The 21,295-nt window shown below is 49.7% G+C and overlaps 1 protein-coding gene across 21 annotated transcripts in view; it reads right to left on the bottom strand.

Moving 5' to 3' along the window:
• The window catches only part of ATP9B (ATPase phospholipid transporting 9B), a 280,109-nt gene that overhangs the window by 30,024 nt on the left and 228,790 nt on the right, over positions 1-21,295 (bottom strand). For 20 of the 21 annotated variants that reach the window (XM_035271402.3, XM_035271403.3, XM_078348295.1 and 17 more), the window contains 10 exons: positions 17,055-17,216; positions 16,249-16,341; positions 12,880-12,963; positions 11,407-11,577; positions 7,789-7,887; positions 5,993-6,082; positions 3,950-4,094; positions 3,685-3,749; positions 2,278-2,433; positions 2,049-2,113 (listed from right to left, as the gene is read on the bottom strand). In XM_035271402.3, the coding sequence (XP_035127293.3) occupies positions 2,049-2,113; positions 2,278-2,433; positions 3,685-3,749; positions 3,950-4,094; positions 5,993-6,082; positions 7,789-7,887; positions 11,407-11,577; positions 12,880-12,963; positions 16,249-16,341; positions 17,055-17,216 (1,130 nt within the window). Of the gene's footprint in view, positions 1-2,048; positions 2,114-2,277; positions 2,434-2,527; positions 3,750-3,949; positions 4,095-5,992; positions 6,083-7,788; positions 7,888-11,406; positions 11,578-12,879; positions 12,964-16,248; positions 16,342-17,054; positions 17,217-21,295 lie in introns of all 21 variants that reach the window. The other variant, XR_013525960.1, reaches the window with a different exon arrangement.

Raw genomic sequence — 21,295 nt, 5'->3', positions numbered from 1 at the left:
CTAGGGCTCTTGGTAGCTGTGAGCCCCACAGCTCAGCTGTCCTGAGGCTTTAGAATCTGCCAGAGCCTGGTCTTCCTCTGAAATCTGCATGCACTCAAGTTCACACTGACAAACTCGCAGCAGGTACAAGGACCTGACACACCTTGTGACTTGTCCTTGTGGAGCATGCAGGAGACTAGGGTGCTAACCAGCACTATAGCTGTGTGGCCTGGGAGGGGGGTGAAGGTGCACCGTGGGGGCTGGGGAATCCAGGGAAGCAAGGACAATGGGGACATCTGGCAGTGGTCTAGCTAAGGGGACATCACGTGTGGAGCTGGAGGGCAGAGAGTTCCTGAACACTGGAGACAGAGGGAAAGCACAGACCCAAGTGCTGGCTCTGCGCATGGCAGGGCTCCTCAGACGACTCAGGATGACAGGGTGCCTCTCCGTGATTCTCACTTGGGAAGCAGGGACTTAAGGGACCTCACATGTTTAACAAAAACCTAACACGTGCACAGGCCAACGTTTCCCTGTATTTTGCTAAACTCGTGAGGAATGGATTCAGGGAGCTTGCGGGTGACATGGTGCTTAGAATGCGGACTGAAAAGAGCTCTGCAGAGAGAAGGGACTCTGTTCTCTGCGGGCTGGGAGGGAGCTCGGCGGCTGCGTGATGGTGAGGAGCGGCACCCGGCGCCAGCCCCAATCGCTCAGGTCTGAGCCTGGCCGCCCACGTGCGCATCCCTGAGCTCTCTGGGTCTCTCACTTTTCTCATAAATGAAGTGGGGGCAAGGTGAGGATAAAGGTCTGTTCAACGCTGAGAGCATGTGGCTGTTACTATCACTGTATTTCCTGGGACTCGTTGTGGGGTGGAATCTAGTTAAGGTGGGAATGAGCTTTGCAGAGGTTAGGGAAGTCAGTGGCAGAGGGGAGGCCACTTTTAGTCTGCTGCCAACACGATCAGTCATGCTGATTTCATTTCTAGGCATCACCACAAAGGAGGAAGAAATGAGAAATTCCCACCGATTCTCTCTTCACAGGAAGTTCCTGTTCTGCAGACATGGTCGGCAAAATCAGCTGAGCTTTCAACGCACATCACCTGCCTGCTGCACTTTTGGTGTCCCTTTCTAAGACACTGGTGATGTGAGCTTTACTTTTTTCTTTTGAGATGGAGTCTGGCTCTGTTTCCCAGGCTGGTACGCAATGACATGATCTCAGCTCACTGCAACCTCCACCTCTCAGGTTCAAGCGATTCTCATGCCTCAGACTCCTGAGTAGCTAGGGTTACAGGTGCCCACCACTATGCCTGGCTAATTTTTTGTATTTTTAGTAGAGACAGGGTTTTGCTATGTTGGCCAGGCTGGTTTTGAACTCCTGACCTCAGGTGATCCAGCTGCCTCAGCCTCCCAAAGTGCTGGGATTATAGGCGTGGGCCACCGTGCCTGGCTAGTTTTAGTATTTTTAGTAAAGACAGGATTTCACCATGTTGGCCAGGCTGGTCTTGAACTCCTGACCTCAGGTGATCCTCCCATGCCCACCTCAGCCTCCCAAAGTGCCCAGCCCTGGTGCTGCTATCTTTGAAGATGAGATTCCATTCCTGCCAGGGAGAGACTGGCAGCGTCTGGTTCAAAGCACGCCACACTATGTCACATCCACATCTAAGGAAATGTCCCCAGAGTTTCTGAGTGCTCTCTGCTGCTGCCTGCCCACACCACAGTGGGATGAAGCCGAGCAGAGAGCCTGCAGAGAGCCGGGAGGGCCTGGCTGTGGCCACTCTGCCCCTCCTCCTTATGCCATGGGACCCTTTACAAGTCTCAGATCCAACACAATTCCTGACACATACTATGGCTTCCACTTGAAAACAAAATCTAATGAGAGAATCCCAGGAGGAACAAGTATACAGGTGCTATCTTGAAGTTTACCCAAGTAAAACACGGTTTTTATGTTAGTATTAGTCAATCTAAATGACGACTGCAACAGGAAGGACTCAAAAGCAATCTTCTACATGTGGTCTTCTTTTCAAAATAAAAGTCCTCCCCTGGATGAGCTGGCAGGTGCTGAGTGTCACTTACCCCACCATGAGGAAGCCCTGGTACAAAGGGACGGATGCGAAGTAGAAGACCGAGGAAAACACAGCCTGGAGAGAGCCCACAGACAAAGAGAGCCGTCAGTCCCAGCAGCCGCTGGCACCAGGCCTCTAACTCCCAAGCACAGCCCAGGTACTCCTGCAGCACCTGGCAATGCCCTCTCCCAGCCTCCTGGCCCCTGCCCTCCATGGCACGCATGCAGAAGGCTCGGTACCTGCATGGTGGAGATGATGAGGCCCCTGTGCATGACGAACTGGCCGAGTGCCGCCGACCTCTTGTAGCTGTTCCGCCCGTGCACCATGAGCAGCCTGCCGATGTGCCGGAACTGCGTGACAGAGAAGTCGGCCGCCAGTGAGGCCTGCCTCCCCTCCTGAAAGACAAGCATGCAGGGCCCTTTTCAAACACTGTGGACACTGGAAATCAGACTCCAAAAGCTGAGTTTTACAACTGAGCCTTAATTTTACCAAGACTGAAGTTCTGTCTGCAGGACTTTAAAAGCTTCAGCTACGCCGATGGGACAGGTCCGCTGGTCTCAGGCACAGGGGCAGGGAGGCCCCCAACACCAGCCCGGGCTCTCTCAAACGCTTTAGGAGAACTTGGCTCCGACAGCCCGAGGGTGTCACAGGAGTCAGCAGAGCAGCAGTGCCCGGGCCAGCACTATCAGAGGACATCCCGGGCCAGCACTGTGGGAGGATGCCCCTGTGATCTGAGCCCAGGCCAGCCCTGTTGAAGGACACCCCAGTGATCTGAGTCCCTGTGATCTGAGCACGGGCCAGCCCTGTCAGAGGACACCCCTGTGACCTTGGGCTTCTTCAAGACAATTCTCCATTTTTCCATATTAAAAAAACAAATCAATCTCCTCTTTCATGACACTGCCATAAGGCGTTACAAAATAAAGTAGCCAAGGAAAAAGCCACGCTTGCTTGAGCTGGGCTAATTTTCCAGGTCTTTCTGGGTATGGTCGTATTAATATTTAAGTGAGAAAGAAGTAACATAAATAAGGCTGGCACAGGAGGCAAACCTCAAACTCTAGCTCAGCCAGACACAGGCAACTACCAAGAGAATGGCGTGTGTGAAACAGGAGGGCAGCCACGAAAAGGCTCGCTGTGGGGTTTGCTAACATCTGAGCTGAGCCCTGGAGCAGGTGACTATGAGTGACACCTTCCTGCCAGCCACTCTGCCAACAGCAAGGGCACCGAGGGCTGCGCTGTAACGCACGTGGCAGGATCGTCTTTATGAGATGTGGGGTCAAAGCGGGAGACTCTGACCAATTCCTCCTGCACTCAAATGTACAGTTCAGTGCCAAGCACACACCAGACTCTTCAGGATGTGCTGACCACACGTGCTGACCAAGGGCACCTTCACCGAGCATGTGTCGAGTGTGTGCTGATTGTGCACTGAGCACGTGCTGATGTGCACTGACCGAGTAGGTGCTGAGCACATGCTGACGTATGCTGACCAAGTGTGCGCTGAACACGTGCTGACGTGTGCTGACCGAGTGTGCGCCAAGCACGTGCTGATGGGTGCTGACCGAGTAGGTGCTGAGTGTACAAATGACCCAGCATGTGCTGAGTTGTGTCGATGTGTCCTGATATGTTGAGAGACCAAAGGGCAAACCTACCTTTCCCTCAATCCCAATCCCACAGTCTGCTGCCTGAATCATGCTTACATCATTTCCTCCATCACCTGCGAAACAAGAAAAGTTGTGAGATAAAATAAAACCCCATCCATCATCATGTTTTTCGTTTTTACCATCAGAGGCTATTTCAGAAACTTCCATTAATGGAGATGAACTCAATCTAGTTTCAGGGGTGGAAGGAAGCGTGCCCATCAGTGTCAGGCAGCGCGCTTCTCTGGAGGCCTCCCGTGAGTGGGGTGGCGCTCACCGATGGCGCAGGTGCGTCTCCCCGTGTGCTGCTGTAGCAGTGTCACAATGCAGGCCTTCTGGGTGGGCGAGCAGCGGCAGCACACCACAGCGGGGCACTGGCAGGCCAGCTCCATAAATTCGTGCTCGTAATACTTTAGACAAACCTGGAAAACAGAGCATGGGTGATTTTGCCTTACTGCTGACAACACTGTCCCAGATTTGTGTCATGGAGAAAGTGCAAAACCCTGGGCGCAAAGCCAACAGACACCACAGCTCCCAATCTTTCAGTATTCTGTGAATCATTTCATGAGACTCACAGGCAGGGGAAACTCTGTAAATCATGGGAAGAAATTCTATGTAACATGGAGCCATCCTTCTCCTGCCCAGGGACGCTCTTCCACTTGTACCAGAGAGAATGCTCCGTGCCTTGAGCCTTCTGGTCTTAAGCCCGCAGTAGATGAGACAGCAATACAGCCTTGGCTACGTCTTTGCTGAGGGAGGCGTCTGATCCCCTCCCCTGGAATCCAGGCTGCCTTAGTGACTTTGTTGAACAATGTCATGTGACCCACCAGTGGCGTTCTGAGGCAGCTTCTGCCACATTTCTTGGAGTGCTTGCTCTGGGGATGCTAGCAACACAGAGGTCTGGGATGATTAAGTCCAGAAGCCTGTGCAAAAGCTGTGCAGGGAGAGGCTCCCGCCAGTCCTGGCGCCATAGTTCCCTCAGCTGGGGCCACACGTGAGGGAAACGCAGCATGAAGCTACTTTGGACATTCCCTCTGGCGGACGTGATGTGGAGCGCACAAAGAGCCAGAACCCAGGCACTGGCCAGGCTCCAGCGGCTCTCTCCCAGGCCTCCTGCGGAACGTTTCAGGCTCTCTCCCCAGGCCTCCTGCGGAACATTTCAGGCTCTCCCTGTCTAAAGGAGGAGTAACAATCACCGGGACCCAGCCCTGACACCTGCCCAGGCTGCAGCTGCTTTCCAGAGTGGCAGACACCACTGCTGCGAAATGGAAAACTGCCTCAAAATTGCACAAACGGGCAAAACTTGCCTCAGAGACACAGACAGAGAGACAGACATGGACTCACTCAGGGTCCATCCTTGCCTCAGAGACACAGACAGAAAGACACCCTCAAGAAACCCTTGGCGCATGGGAATGGAAAGACAAATACACTCGCAAAGGAATCAGCCCTGCCTCAGACAGACAGATAGACATTCGGCCAGGGACCAGCCTTGCTTCAGAGACACAGATAGACAGACAGAGAGACAGACAGACATGCACCCACTCAGGATGCCAAACTTGCCTCAGAGACACAGACAGACAGAGAGACAGACGTGGACTCACTCAGGGTCCATCCTTGCCTCAGAGACACAGACAGAAAGACATGTACTCAGGGTCCAGCCTTACCTCCAGAGACACAGGCAGACAGAGAGACAGACGTGGACTCTGTACTCAGGGTCCAGCCTTGCCTCAGAGACACAGACAGAAAGACATGTACTCAGGGTCCAGCCTTACCTCAGAGACACAGGCAGAAAGACATGTACTCAGGGTCCAGCCTTGCCTCAGAGACACAGACAGAAAGACATGTACTCAGGGTCCAGCCTTACCTCAGAGACACAGGCAGAAAGACATGTACTCAGGGTCCAGCCTTGCCTCAGAGACACAGGCAGACAGAGAGACAGATGTGGACTCACTCAGGGTCCATCCTTGCCTCAGAGACACAGGCAGAAAGACATGGACTCAGGGTCCAGCCTTACCTCAGAGACACAGGCAGAAAGACATGGACTCAGGGTCCAGCCTTGCCTCAGAGACACAGGCAGACAGAGAGACAGACGTGGACTCACTCAGGGTCCATCCTTGCCTCAGAGACACAGGCAGAAAGACATGGACTCAGGGTCCAGCCTTACCTCAGAGACACAGGCAGAAAGACATGGACTCAGGGTCCAGCCTTACCTCCAGAGACACAGGCAGAAAGACATGTACTCAGGGTCCAGCCTTACCTCCAGAGACACAGACAGACAGAGAGACAGACGTGGACTCATGGACTCAGGGTCCAGCCTTACCTCCAGAGACTCCCCAGATATAACCAAGGCACAATCATGTTTCCTTCTAAATGCATTCAGCTCCAAATGCGCCTCTCCCCGACTGGTTACCTCCATTAAGGGAGAAAAAAGAATCCCCAATTAAAATGTTGTCTAAATTAGAGGCACAGAGAACAGGGCATGATTTCAGAGTCACAGTGGAATGTTTCGGGCTATCTAAAAGCAAAGGAGCTTCAGTACTTGGACCTAGAAGAAGGTCCTCTCCAGTCCCTCTGGCAGTGCGGGGGGTGTCTACCCTCTCAGTGAAGAATGCAGCGGAATCACCGCTCTGATGAGATTTTAAGTCAAGGGTGCCCACGAGTTAATCATTACCTTCTGGATAGTTTGCGAGGGTAATTAATTGGCTTTTATAAATGCACTCCCTTAACATACAATGATAACGATGAAGAATTTTCTTGTAATTTCCACGAGGTGATTATTTAACAGAGTGGCAGGCAGGGGTGCGTCGCTGTGGGGGCTGCTGCTGAGTCACTGAGTTGCAGTGCCAGGAACACAGCTCTGTATGAGGAGGCGTCCACCCTTCGAGCACCGGAGCCCAGGGAATGAGCTGCTCATCACCACACACCGGGCGGGAGACAGGACGCTCTGAATCCGAGGCGTTGTGTAAACTTTCCGTAACAGGTCAAAGAATGCAAAATGCTTAATTGCTTGCACTGTCTCTGCTGTGGGTTTCAACTTATTCCATTAGTTTTTATTCGGTGTCTGAGGGACTTTTAAAAAACCTAAAGGAGTCAAATTAAGTCCTAATCTCGAAATATCATTCATTTTAGAACAAAAAACATTTCGAAAAGCCAATGTAACTGGTTTTTCACATTCTTTCTGCAGAGATTTTATGGAGCATGAAAGAAATGATCTATTAATAGTCCTAATAACAGGACTGAAATAAATGAAAAGCTTCATGTGGTTCAAATTAACCGTCTCAGACTCATCTTTAAATAGGCAGGTTTTACTGTGAAACAGTTAATTTGTGGTGCTATAACACTGAAAAGTCAACAAAAATCGATCTGAAGTTTTATCAGAAGCATTAATCATTTAATTGCAAATAGTCGTCTTCAGGGCCTGATTTGTGATGCTGATGCTTCAAAACACTCCATTTACATGTAAATTGTATTCAAATAACTCCTTCTGTAGGTACAAGTGCTTCCTTTAGAGCAGACAGACACAGAATGTCTGTTCACCCACTATCAATCAAGACCCAAGAAATTTTTATGTTTTGTTTGAATTAAATTTAGTCATAGCTAATACATACAGTAAACACATAAACCTAGATCATTTCTGTGAATTTTCTTTGAATGAATGAAGGCAGCACTTGCTCTGAAAATGGCAGTGATTAAGGGCATATTCCTAGTTTGTATTTATGGCTTGTTTCACAGCAGCAGCTCTGGACAACATGTAATATGCATAAATGGTAGGATAATGCAATTTTTCATCAATATACATTTTTGCAAATTGAAAATGATTACAGTATGTCTCTTTTAAAATAGCAAAAAATAATATAATAGTATACCTGAGAAACACCTTTGAACTTAGAGCTCGCTCACGCTGTCGAAAAGAAGCTTTTGATCATAATTGACGTATGTGTCTAAAAACCATCTATTTTTAACATGGTTTCATAAATTAAGAAAACAATCACAATATTTATTTACAAAGGTATTTAGTGATTAATAAATAACTCCATATCTATCCTGACAAAAACAACAGGCTTTATTTGTGAGACAAGCGTTCAAAGATTCGAGGTGATTAAGATGCACACTTACCCGTCTGAAGATATGAGTGTCCTGTGTCCGAGGCACCAGGCGTGAGCTCTGGGCCACACAAGTGGCTGTCTCCAGTTTGTCGCCCGTTAGCATCCATACCTAGGAAGCAACTGCAGCTGGTGACTCAACAAGACAAGGACACGCTCATTCCCAGCATCTCACAGCAGCCTTATTCCCCGCAGCCAAAAGGCGGAAGCAACCCAGGTGTCCATCAACAGACAAACGGAGAAGCAAAACGTGCTCCAGACGTACGAGGGAGTATTACTCAGCCTCAGAAAGGGTGGACACTCTGACACAGGCACAGTGTGGATCAACCTTGAGGGCACTGTGCTGAGTGAAAGAAGCCAGTCATGAAAGGACACATACTGTGTGATTCCATTTACATGCAGTCCCTAGGGCCATGCAACCCATAGAGAAGCAAGTAGATGTGGGTGCCAGGGTCTGGGGTAAGGGGGTGGGGAGATGGAGAGTGTTAATGTGTAGGAAGATGGATCAGCTCTGGAGGTGGATGGCCTGCAGAAAAGGCGGCCAGGCAGACTGAAACAAAGTCATGTTCTGTACTTTCAACCACAACCAAATGGTATCTGAGCTTTTCGCTGAAACAAGAGATCAGTGATGTGCAGACACGGCAGCCGAGACGCGGCGGCACGCAAGTAACACCCGGCCCGGCAGTGCAGGCCAAGTCTCAAAAGGGTAGCAGTGAGTGTGAAATGCACTGTCCACACAGCATTCTGCACCAAGCACACAGGTCTGCCCAGGCGGCACACGACCAGGGTCTGCCAGGCTAGGAGGCTCATGAAGACCTTTACTGTAGTTTGCCAGTTTTTCAGTTGGAAGCAGAGGTTCAATGGGTAAATGGCCCATAGTCAAGCCTAAAGTTGTTTATGTCAAATAAAACGTGTCAAATAGTAACTTTACATTTAAAAACTGCATACCCCCGCCCATCTTATTATTCCTAGACAAGAGAGAGAGTAAAATCTCAGGATGTTTAATACGTAAGAGGATGCTTGATATACATAACAGCAAGGAACTTCAAGTCATACTCTCAGTAGCTGAATTTCTCATTTCTTACGTATCATATTGAAATATGCATTTCTGGAAACAAAACAGAAAAACTTCTACTTTGTACCTATTATCTGCTTAAGCACATGCTGCCTGGGGCTCTTCTCCAGGTCTAAGATTTGTGCCTTTTATTTATTTCACAGACTTAGATTCATTTACTGGACTGACTGATGACAACGCTGAAGAGCTGGCGCTGCAGCAGCCTCAGTGCGACTCAGGAAACACAGTGAGGTCCAGCTGAAAACCACCTCGGAGTTCTCGGCATCAGGTAAAGAATAAAGAGCAGAACTCGAGAAAGTCATGTAACTTAGCCAATAATTAATGTAAATATCCAAATTTGACTACAAGGGATATTGACTACTTTAATAAACTAGTAACCTAGCACATACAAAGTAAGAAGTCACTGAGGTGAGTTGACCACTAGGTTACAGTGACATGCACGGGTCATCTGCTCGCGCAGTCACATGTCCAGCACAGACGGGTCTTGCCAGGAACTCCGGGGCTCCAGTGAGCCCTGCCTCAGCCTCCCGAGTAGCTGGGATCCCAGGCACATGGCAGCACTCCGGCTCATCTGCTCTTGTTAATCACACTTCTTCATTCAGCGTTTTGGCTGCACAAAACAATTAAGCCTAAACTTCCTGAGTCAGAATTTTCTCTTGTAATTTTGAATTCCTACCTGAACAATTACTCCGAAACCAGACAGAGCCTCATGACATACTTCTGACTACGATCTCAAATGTATATCAAATCTTTCGAGTCTCAGCCCTGCAGACTTCCAGAGAGCAAGGAAGACCGCTGCCTATTTTCTGTCTACAGCACAGCATCTTCATCCAGACTTTGGGGGATGGCTTTTTGATCTGACTTGTGACACTGCCCTTCAGTTCTGTCCCTCTAGTCGGGCTACACTACTTTTCTCTTAAATACCAGTTATGCTTCTTCCATCCTGAGCCCCAGGTCCTTGAGGTAGTGCTAAAATTATCCTAACCAATCTGCAGTTGACTGTATAGCTTCAGTGAGAAGATGTGAGAAAAGCTCCTGAAAAATGAAACTTACACCACAAGGGCTAATTTCCCCTAAACAGGAAAAGGACACATCAGAAAACGAAAGAACCAGAGAGCAGGTCATTGGGCAGGGAGTGTACGGCCTGCCACACAGCATCGGGGGGAACCGCCGAGAAGCATGGTCAGGATGCCTTACCTCTCCCATCCAAGAAACACACTCAAATTTCGCAGACACCATATTTAAACTACCAAGGACCACACAGCTGGATGAGATGGGGCACTGCTTGCTGGGAGCACAGGGAAGGCGGCACTGCCTGCTGGGAGCACAGGGAAGGCGGGCACTGCCTGCTGGGAGCACAGGGAAGGCGGGCACTGCCTGCTGGGAGCACGGGAAAGGTGGGCACTGCCTGCTGGGAGCACAGGGAAGGCGGGCACTGCCTGCTGGGAGCACGGGAAAGGTGGGCACTGCCTGCTGGGAGCACAGGGAAGGCGGGCACTGCCTGCTGGGAGCACGGGAAAGGTGGGCACTGCCTGCTGGGAGCACAGGGAAGGCGGGCACTGCCTGCTGGGAGCACGGGAAAGGTGGGCACTGTCTGCTGGGAGCAAGGTGGGGGTGGAGGCACAAGCCATGCAGCCGAGGTGGAGAGGGTGTCCTCTAGCTACAGAGAAGGTGCTGGGAAAGAGCACAGAGCCAGATGGAGGACAAGCAGCTTCACGCCTGCCCCTCATGTCCAGGCGTCTCTGGGATGGGCTCTTGCTGCTGAGCCCAGGGACTGAGCAGCAGTAAGAAGCAGCTTCCACCGGGTGTCCCTTCGTCCCTTTGTGCTGAGTTTGTGTCAATGTGGATGCACTACTCCTTGAAAAACATCAAGAAAATGAATGGATGTAGTGCATGTCTGAATATTCTATCTTCTCAACTCTAATATGGCCTGAAGCAAGAGATGATTCCAAATGTGGCACAATTTATCCGAGAATAAAGGCAAAGCCCACGTGAGGTCTGAATTCTCATGCAGTCCCACCTCATGGAACACTGGACGTACCAGAGCAGTGAGAGCTCGCAGGGGAGGCACACAGGCTCTGGCAGGAGGGGCCAGGCTCCACAGGGAACACAGCGGCCCAGTGTTGCCAGATGCAGGGTTCTGCCAGGTGTGACGGGCACTGGCCCCATGCATCCTGTGAGGGGTATATAACCATCCCTGGGAAATGGCATGTGCCAGGTGTGACGGGCACTGGCCCCATGCATCCTGTGAGGGGTATATAACTATCCCTGGGAAATGGCATGTGCCAGGTTTGACACTGTGAGGGCCGGGGCCAAGGCTCCTCTTTAGAAAGGCTGGGGTGTCTGGAGAGGGAAGAGGTGTAGAGAGGAAGGTCTGGAGTGGGGCAGTGTGGGGATTTTTGTTTGCTCCAGCTGCAGATGTTCCTGAGGAGGGAGGGGAGCTCGTGAGCAGCTTTGCTTACACAGCTCAGAGTTTCACAGTTCAGCATGCCCAAGGAAAAGCACTGTTTACTTCAGCAAAAGCAGCGTGGACCACCAGAGGTGAGCCCACGGTACCTTGATCCCAGCATTGCGCAGCATCTCCAGCGTGGGCCGCACGTCTGCCTGCAGCTGGTCCTCCACGCCTGTGAGGCACAGCAGCTCCATCTCCCTCTCCAGGCTCTCGATTACTGCAGCCACCTTGAGGGTCCTGTCGTGCATGCTCAGCTTGGCTTGAGTGTACCGGCTCTGGGGACAGATGGGGAGACGCCTGTGTGCACATGTGTACGCACTCCGTGTGCACACCACAGAGCTGCGTGGGCTCTGGGGACAGAGGCGGAGACGCCTGTGTGCACATGTGTACGCACTCCGTGTGCACACCACAGAGCTGCGTGGGCTCTGGGGACAGAGGCGGAGACACCTGTGTGCACACCACAGAGCTGCGTGGGCTCTGGGGATAGGGGGAGATGCCTGTGTGCACATGTGTACACACTCCGTGTGCACACCACAGGGCTCCGGGGGCAGAAGCGGAGACGCCTGTGTGCACATGTGTACGCACTCCGTGTGCACACCACAGAGCTGCATGGGCTCTGGGGACAGGGGGAGATGCCTGTGTGCACATGTGTACGCACTCCGTGTACACACCACAGAGCAGCGTGGGCTCTGGGGACAGGGAGATGCCTGTGTGCACATGTGTATGCACTCCGTGTGCACACCACAGAGCTGCGTGGGCTCTGGGGATAGGGGGAGACGCCTGTGTGCATGTGTACGCACTCCATGTGCACACCACAGAGCTGCGTGGGCTCTGGGGACAGGGGGAGACGCCTGTGTGCACGTGTACGCACTCCATGTGTACACCACAGAGCTGCATGGGCTCTGGGGATAGGGGGAGACGCCTGTGTGCACGTGTACGCACTCCATGTGCACACCACAGAGCTGCGTGGGCTCTGGGGACAGGGGGAGATGCCTGTGTGCACGTGTACGCACTCCGTGTACACCACAGAGCTGCGTGGGCTCTGGGGATGGGGGAGACGCCTGTGTGCACGTGTACGCACTCCATGTGCACACCACAGAGCTACGTGGCCTCTAGGGACAGGCGGAGACGCCTGTGTGCACGTGTACGCACTCCATGTGCACACCACAGAGCTGCGTGGGCTCTGGGGACAGGGGGAGATGCCTGTGTGCACATGTATATGCACTCCGTGTGCACACCACAGAGCTGCGTGGGCTCTGGGGACAGGCAGAGACGCCTGTGTGCACATGCTCTGTGTGTACTCAGCTTGGCTGGACTGTTGATACTTAGGAGTTATCAAGCACAATTCTAAGGAAACTGACACTTCTTTGCTTCTGTGACCCTCTTGTCCCAGAAGCCTGGAGAAGTGGTGGAAGCAGAAACGCAGAGGATCACCCCATGCTCCTGCTGAGGGAAGCTGCCTTCACTCCTAGACTACAGCAATCCCAGCTCTAATTTCATACAAAGACAGGAGGAACTAATTTCAGTGGGAGGAAAGAAGTGTCGTATGAGGATGGGGTGGCTGGGAGTCAGCTCACCTCAAAGTCCTGGTACTGCTCTTCTGTCAGTGACTTCTTTGCAACCACGAGGGTCCGCAGTCCTTCGCGTGCCATGTTTCCACACTGGAAAAGGAAAGGCCGAGTCACGGGCGGGTCCCGCAGAGTCCCTGCAGCCATGTGTGGGACCGGGGCAGCACCACTCTGCCTGCTGGTGACCTCTTCTCATGCCCTGCACCCTACCTTCATCACCAAGGCCAGAGATGACTCAGCAGAGGGACGCCTTTACAGACAATGTATCCTTTTAACCTTACCATCTGTCTGGTATCTCTAATCCCATTGACCCCTTCACTGGAGAGACGGAGAAGATGCTGGATGGAGGTGGGGCACACCCCACTGGGGCTCTCCTGGTGCCCAGCAGAGCTTCTTTCTACCGTAACACAGGCTTTTCAAAAAACCATATTCTGAATCCTTAGAACACCACCACTCCAGAGTGTGGACACCAGACTGCATGTAGCAAGCACACACAGGGGGGTGCATGTGGCAGTGCCAGGGAGGGGGTGAGGGGAGCTACTGGTGCTAGGGAGGGCACGGGGGGTGCATGCAGCAGTGCCGGGGATGGGGTGAGGGGAGCTACTGGTGCCAGGGAGGGCACAGGGGGTGCATGCAGCAGTGCCGGGGATAGGGTGAGGGGAGCTACTGGTGCCAGGGAGGGCACGGGGGGTGCATGCAGCAGTGCCGGGGATGGGGTGAGGGGAGCTCCTGGTGCCAGGGAGGGCACGGGGGGTGCATGCAGCAGTGCCAGGGATGGGATGAGGGGAGCGTCTGGTGCCAGGGAGGGCATGGGGGATGTATGCCACAGTGCTGGAGATGGAGTAAGGGGAACACCTGGTGCCAGGGAGGGCACAGGGATGCATGAGGTAGTGGTGGGACGGGGTGTGGGGAGTGTCTGGTGCCAGGGAGGGCATGGGGGATGTAGCAGTGGTGCTGATGAGAGGGCAAGGGGAGCGACTTGTGCTGCCCAGGAAAAGTGCTGAGAAACGACCCAGGCACATCTGCAGGCTCAGAAACGCATGACGCTGTGCACACATACGTGTCATGGCCTCCCAGTCATGCGCAGAGACCCTGTCATCGCCCTTCACCTATCTGCTCATCAAGGTCATTCTGGAGGCAAATTAACATGATTGAATTCTTCATATTTTTTGCAATTTCTTTTTAATTTATCCAGTTTATTGGATTTGATACAGATTTGGAGGCTGCAGGGACAGCAGGAGGGGCTGGAGAGACCCTGGGTCTAGCAACCCCTTCACACCCGCCAGCTGTGTCTCTTCCTCTCCTGTTTAGGAGTCGGAATAGTGACCTCTATAGGGTCATGTGTCACAGGAGACAAAGGAGGTGACAATCACTGTGAATTGCAGTCAAGGCTGCCATCCCATTAGACCTCCCGTCATTCCCGGTTTTAGCTACAGATGACTCTTCCACAACATGGATTTGAGCCTTGTGGGTCCACTTTTACACAGATGTTTTTCAGTAGAGCTCAAGCAGAGAAACTGCCACTCCTGCCTCCCCTTCCACCTCCTCCACCTGCTCTGCCTCTGCCCTCCTGAGAGAACCAGACCCATGCTCCTCCTCCTCAGCCTCCTCCACCTGAAGATAGTGAAGAAAGTCTTCACGATGACCCACTCCCACTTGCTCAAGAGTAGAGACATTTTCTCATCCTCGGGACTTTCTTAACAACACTGTCTTTTCTCTAGCTTACTTTATTGTAAGGATGCGGTACACAACCCACAGAACACGCATCAGCGTTATTCCACCTATCCACATCTCTCGTGTGGCTTCGGTCAACAGGAGGCTATTGGTAATTAAGTGCTGGGGAGTCAAGAGTGACAGGCTGATTTTCAGCGGTTCCGGGGGCTGGAGCCCTGACCCTCGTGTTCCCGGTTCACCTGTACTTGTTTGTTTACGATACGATGTCCAGTGCCTAACTCAAGTTTGTGTTTAGAGGGAAGGAAGCCGACCACCTCACACCTCCAGTCATCCAGAACATCACTATTTCAGGTCTGTGCACAGACCTACATATTCTTACATCTCAGGTTTTCAGAAACTAGTCCTTTCTGTTACGTGATCATTGAAAAGTTTTGTTTTTGTTTTTTTTTTTAACACTTGGAGAACACAGGTTGACAGCCAAGAATTCAGTTCTGGAGGAGGCTGATGGAAGCAGAATGACGCACTTTGAACCCAGGCTCGAAGAACCTGCTGTTTCATTTCTTTTTAAAGACAAGGAAAGGCTTTCAACACTGTAGTCATATCACAACAAAGACACTGATGAAGGGCAAACCATTTATCCAAGGAAAGAAAATAGAATGTGAGAAAATAAATGTACATAGAATTTTTAATAGTTATCTTTGTGAAACACATTCTAACATTATCTGTCTGCTGTAAGACATTTATTGATCTGACCTCATAAAGCTAAATAAAGTAAACAAGTATTTTACAATTACCTGCACGTCATTATGACCAAAAGTATTTTTTATGGCATTTTACTAGGTCTTCAGGGAGTTTAATTTATTCATGTCCTTGATGAAATCAGAGTGCCCTGAAGGAGATATTGATTCATATTGCCAATACCACTGCAAATGCCAGGGCGTGGGGGGCGCGGACACACCGTCCCTGCTGTCAGGGAAGGAGGAGAGACTGGGTTCCGACAGCCACATGCACACAGGAGAAAGGGCCACGTTCACAATGACAAGTCTCCGATGTACTGGGAAACGCAACTACTCATTAATGCATCAACTCGGCGATAAACTACATCATCCCGTGAGGCATCTGCAAACGTTTATCTAAGGAGAATGTAACCAAATATGGGACTGCTTACGTTTGCAGCTCAGGTTCCATTTTTAAGTGAATCTTATGCACACTTTAGCATTAGGTTAAAATTCTAATAAAAATCTCCTTGCAAATATTTATGTCACAAAAGAAATACATTAAAATCTAACTTTGATTACATATAAGTATTATTTCAGAATAGTGAATGATAATCCTTTCCATTTCTCACTATTACACACAAAATCTTCTCTGTAAGGACCTACTTGTATAGATCGATGTGCACTCACACACAAAACAAAAATGATAATTATATAGAAAGTAAACTACTTATAATTAAATAGGACTCCTGCTTTTTGTGCTATATGAAACTGAGAACTGTAAGCGTTTAAAATAGTTTAGCAGAAAATGATACTGTGTTTGACAACCTATGTGGCTTCCATCAGCATCTGGTTTGACATTTTGACAGCTCAATTTATTTCAATGATACCAGTGCCTACCAGCTGGGGGAAGGCTATCATTTTTCTGTCATCTATTCAGTAAATTTCATAAAAGCACTGTGAACAACACTGAGAATCACTCCCTTACCTCCTCTTCCAGCCAGTCATTGTACTGCACGATGGTGGACATGGCCACATCAGCGCCCTTCATGTAAAACGTGATTTCTGCTGTGGATTCATCCTATCATGGAACAGAGATAAACACAGGCACATTTAGGCTGCAGTGCTCAGTGCAGATAACTGCCAGTCCCATAAAACACACATGGGAAAAGCCATTCCTAGTGAGCGTGCTCTGCGTGGTGAGCTCCTCACTCATCTTCCACGCGGAGGACTGGACCCTCTCTCCGGTGCTGGTGTGACCAGGACTGAGAACCAACTGTGTGTCTTGAGACATTGAAGTGTTTGAATGTGTTAACAAATAAATGATTTGGGTTGCATTCTCTTAAACTTTTATAGTTTGATTTAATGCTTCACTGTTTAATCAACTTTCAAGATAAGATTTTGGTGTTTGCTAAAAAAAAAATTAAAGTCTATTTTAGCAACTTTATGGTCATAAATCAATGTTTAAAAGTGAAACTCTTTGGCGTGTTATTTTTGTTGAAATCAAAACAGCTTTAGTTGATTTCAAAAATTAATAATTCCCACCCACATTACTGATTCAGCCTTAGTTGTCTCAGGAGAGTTATTTTCACACTAGAGACACACTAGAGCTTTGCAGACAGTTTATTAGCTTAGATTTCATTAAAAAACAACTGTAACAGCATAAAGCACTTGAGTAAATATTTAACTTTCTTTTGGGAAAATCTGTGTCTAAACGGCCTGAAAACGAAACGTCTGAAGCCATGGTGTAGCACCCTCATCATAGGCCTGGGAGCAGGCGAGCTGCAGCCTCACCCTCACAATGATGCCCATCCGCTTGCTCTCGGACGTGAAGGGGAACAGCTGCAGGATGCAGAAGCTGAGGACCTGGCCACCAGGGGTCTTCAGCTGCATAGAGGTGAGGTCCCTGCTGACCAGCGTGAGGCCCACACTCTCTGTCCACTGCACCAGAGCGACCTATGGGAGAGCAGCAACACATGAGCTCACCACTGCCTCGGGAAAGCCTCATGGAGGCCACAGCACATGGGTGGTTAGAAAGCTGGCCAACATGAGAACTTCAGAAATACTTAGCTGTTCAGAACTTTTTGTTTTTGCGGCTAAGTATACACTTTTGAATGACATTTTCTAGAGGAATATTGAGCAATACAACAAAAGTCCCTTGGTATTATTCTTTAAAATGAAGACCATTATGGATCATAAAGACTTCCTTTACAATTTGTGTTAATTGCTCCCTAGAGCCACATGGTTTTAAAACCGAGAATGCAATTCACCACATCCATCTCCGGTGGGTGCGGGAGCAAGTTAAACAACTTTTCAAGGTTCCTCCCTCCCTGGTCCCACGGACTCCATGAAAGGACAAACAGTCTGAATCTCTTGTTTATTTATTTATTTAATTAATTGCATTTTTGGTTTTGGGGTACATGTGAAGAATGTGCAAGATTTTTGCATAGGTACACACATGGCAGTGTGATTTGCTGCCTTCCTCCCCATCACCTATATCTGGCATTTCTCCCTATGCTCTCTCTCCCCAACTCCCCACCCCCCGCTGTCCCTCCCCTATTCCCCCCAACAGACCCCCGTGTGTGATGCTCCCCTCCCTGTGTCCATGTGTTCTCATTGTTCAACACCCGCCTGAGTGAGAATGTGCGGTGTTTGATTTCTGAATCTCTTGTTTGTACTACTTTTTTCTAAAATAAGAGATAAACTGGTGAGTAATTAATGTATCTACAAGTAACATTTGCAAATTTAAAGGAGACAAAATAGACAAGGAAAAGCAGACCTGGGCCCTAAGCCCAAGTGTGAAAGCTATGGCCTGGTCTTCATTCCGCTGGGCATGCTCCTCTCCTGTCAAGTGGAAAAATGTACTTCCAAATGGTTTTGAGGCCAAAATAACATGAGTGATTCCCTGGCATATAGCAGGTACTGAAAAACAGAATGTGTTCTCATTGATAATTATTTATTGATTTATTAAATGCTAACAGTCACAAGTAGAAGAGCAATTTTTAACATTAATCATTTGTAAGCAGTACTACGACAGTAAGTGTTTTCTGATCAAAGTCTGTCTTTAAAAGCAACCTCCTACCAGATGTTAATTAGATAAACATGACATACCAATCTTGCTATGCAGCTAAATGTCACCAACCCTGAGAGCAGGCTCTCTGAACATCCTACCACGCTGCAGGGATGAGATGCCACACCCACAGGATGGCCCAATCACATGGCCACTTTCATCAGGGTCCCTCTCTGCTCTGCAGGCTGGCTGCCACCCACAGTGCTCAAGTCTCTCATGGCCTGGGCGAGGCCTCCTCTGAAACCCCACCTTATTCTCAGCTCCCTCTCCCAAAGAACGGGTCCTCGCCTTCAGTTTTAACCACCACCTCACTCTCAGCCAAACCATTTTAAACTCTTGGGTTCTAGAACGCAAGTCACTTCAGGAATATTTTAAATACTGCCTAGTGTCTAGGACATGGTTAAGTCAACTGTGGGTCCTGAACATTCCTGTGAGGATAGGTTCCCATGCTTAGAGAGCTCTGGCTCTGCAGCTAGCTGCTCAGGTTGGGATCAGACACTGGGCAAATGGCTGCTGCTCTTCGATGCCAGGGTCCTCGTCTGTAGGACAGCCGTGCCCGAGGCACCACTCAGAGCTGCAGTGAGGATTCGAGAAATGAGGTGTGAGGGCACGCAGTGGACCGTCAGTACAGCAAGGCCCCGTGAGGATGCCAGGGCTCCATCTTCATCCTCTTACAGAAGCCCTCTAGACACGTGCTCATGGGCAGACCAGAAAGCACTTTTAAAATCAGATTTTCTAAGCAATTCCCCAGACGTCTGACCACAGAATACCTCCAGCATGACTTTCCAGAGTCTGAGGGTGAAAAACTGCTTCCTTTCTTTTCATGCTTTAAACTCCACGCAGCAGAGCACCGTCAGGGGCGGGGTGTGCAGAGATAACAGAAAATGACCTACCACCATGTCTCTTCCAGGCTTCGGAAAAGCTGTGTGCACGTGGCAGGTGAGGAGTGCTGGAGTGAAGCCAGGGGTCATGACGGTGTCAGCAGTGCTGCACGGAGGTGGTAGCACCTGGTCCTCCTTTTCAAGGCTGCCCAGGTGCCACTGCCACTGACCCAGCCCCCAGGCAGGCTTTTGAGAGACCGGTAGTGCAAAAGCCCCAGCTTCTTCCCTATCACGTGAAATGACCTCAGGTGACTTTCCCAAACATATTTAGGTTCTAATTAAGGAACTAAACAAACAGGCCAACTGGTCTAGGGTAATAAAGACACACACATATTTATACAGTTCTAAATGATGTGTACAATGTAACAGCATTTACCTTTTATACATTTCTGAGACTTCAAAAAGTTTACAAAGTGAAGTGAGCTTACGATGTGTGGAATAAAATAATTCTGGAAAAGCGGGATTGAGAGGGAGATTATAACCACGACTCTACATCTGCAGTCATTTCCGTTACTAAACGCGACACGTACTTCTACAGAAAAGGCCTGAGAGACGGAGAGTCAAACAGCTCTTCTCAACTGGAGTTCTTCATGTGCATCCCAGAGACCAGATGTGATCTGAAGTGCCATTTTCTATTTCCAAGGACCGCACACAACTCTTCCTGCTCTACACAGAGAGGAGGTAATACCTCACATCAACGACCTGAGCCCTCAGGCAATTGGGGTCCCTCCTCCCTTGAACCAGAGAGAGAGGCTCAGAGGCTGCGGCTCCCTTTCCCGGCAGGGAGCGTCTGCCCACACCATGGCCTTCATTTTCCCTGAGCGGCTCTCCCGCCTCACTGATTCATGCCACAGCCCCAGTTGCTGGACATGCTTCACACCTGCCTTCGGAAGGAGGGTTGACTATGAACAGTGTTCATCACATAGAAATACAAATTTCACTTAAACACATAAGACCATATGGGTAGCTATTTATAAATTCAGGGACAGCAAAATGTTACATATTAGATTAGCAACTAAAAAGATGTAATTGTATAGAATTATTTTTCTACAAGCAACACTATGAAGGGAGATACTTCGTTTCCATACTTAACAGAAAAATAGCATTTACTTTTATTAATTCACCTGCATGTAACGACCTGTGCGGCTTGTGGGGTGCCTGCCCAGGATCTGCTGGTCCTCCAGGTAGTGGGACGTGAGGCGGGGTCTGGTCTCAGCCCCAGCACCTGCTGGTCCTCCAGGTAGTGGGACGTGGGGCGGGGTCTGGTCTCAGCCCCAGCACCTGCTGGTGCTCCAGGTGGTGGGACGTGGGGTGGGGTCTGGTCTCAGCCCCAGTACCTGCTGGTCTTCCAGGTAGTGGGATGTAAGGTGGGGTCTGGCCTCAGCCCGCAGTGCTAGCTGAAGAATTACACCCCAAGAACGAGTCTGACCTCAACCCTTTTCTGCTTGACATCTGTATCTTCGGGTGGACTGAAAAATTAAAAGACACCCTTATATGTGTAATACCTGCTTGGTATCTGAAACCACTAATCAAATTGGAAAACACGCCTGATAGGCCAGAGTACTCCATGGTGTTTTGGTCTGGGCAAAGACTTCTTGAGTAAGACCTCAAAAGCACAGGTAACCAAAGAACAAATGGACAAACAAGATCACATCGAGCTAAGACACTACCATACAGCAAAGAAAACAATCAACAAAGCAAAGAGACAGCCCACAGAATGGCAGGAAATATCTGCAAACTTCACCTCTGGCAGGAGGTTAACAAGCAGAATCTATAAGCTTATTATACATTCTCAAACGACTTAACAGGAAAAAGCCGAGTAATTTGATTTAAAAATTGGCAAAAGACCTGAATAGACAATTCTCAAAAGAAGACACACAATTGGCCAACAGGTATATGAAAACACGTTCAACATCCTTAATCATCAGAGAAATGCAAATAAAAACTACAATGAGATATCATCTCACCCCAGTTAAAACGGCTTCTAGCCAAAAGACAGCAATCACAAATGCCAGCGAGGAGCGGGGAATGGAGCACTGCGAGTGGGAAGGTAAATTAGTGCAGCCACAGGGAGAGCAGCATGG

The sequence above is a fragment of the Callithrix jacchus genome, chromosome 13 (genome assembly GCF_049354715.1).
Source record: "Callithrix jacchus isolate 240 chromosome 13, calJac240_pri, whole genome shotgun sequence".
Classification (NCBI taxonomy): Eukaryota; Metazoa; Chordata; class Mammalia; order Primates; family Cebidae; genus Callithrix; species Callithrix jacchus.
The sequence above is the reverse complement of the archived record's forward strand: the minus strand, read 5'-3'. Positions and strand labels throughout refer to the sequence as shown.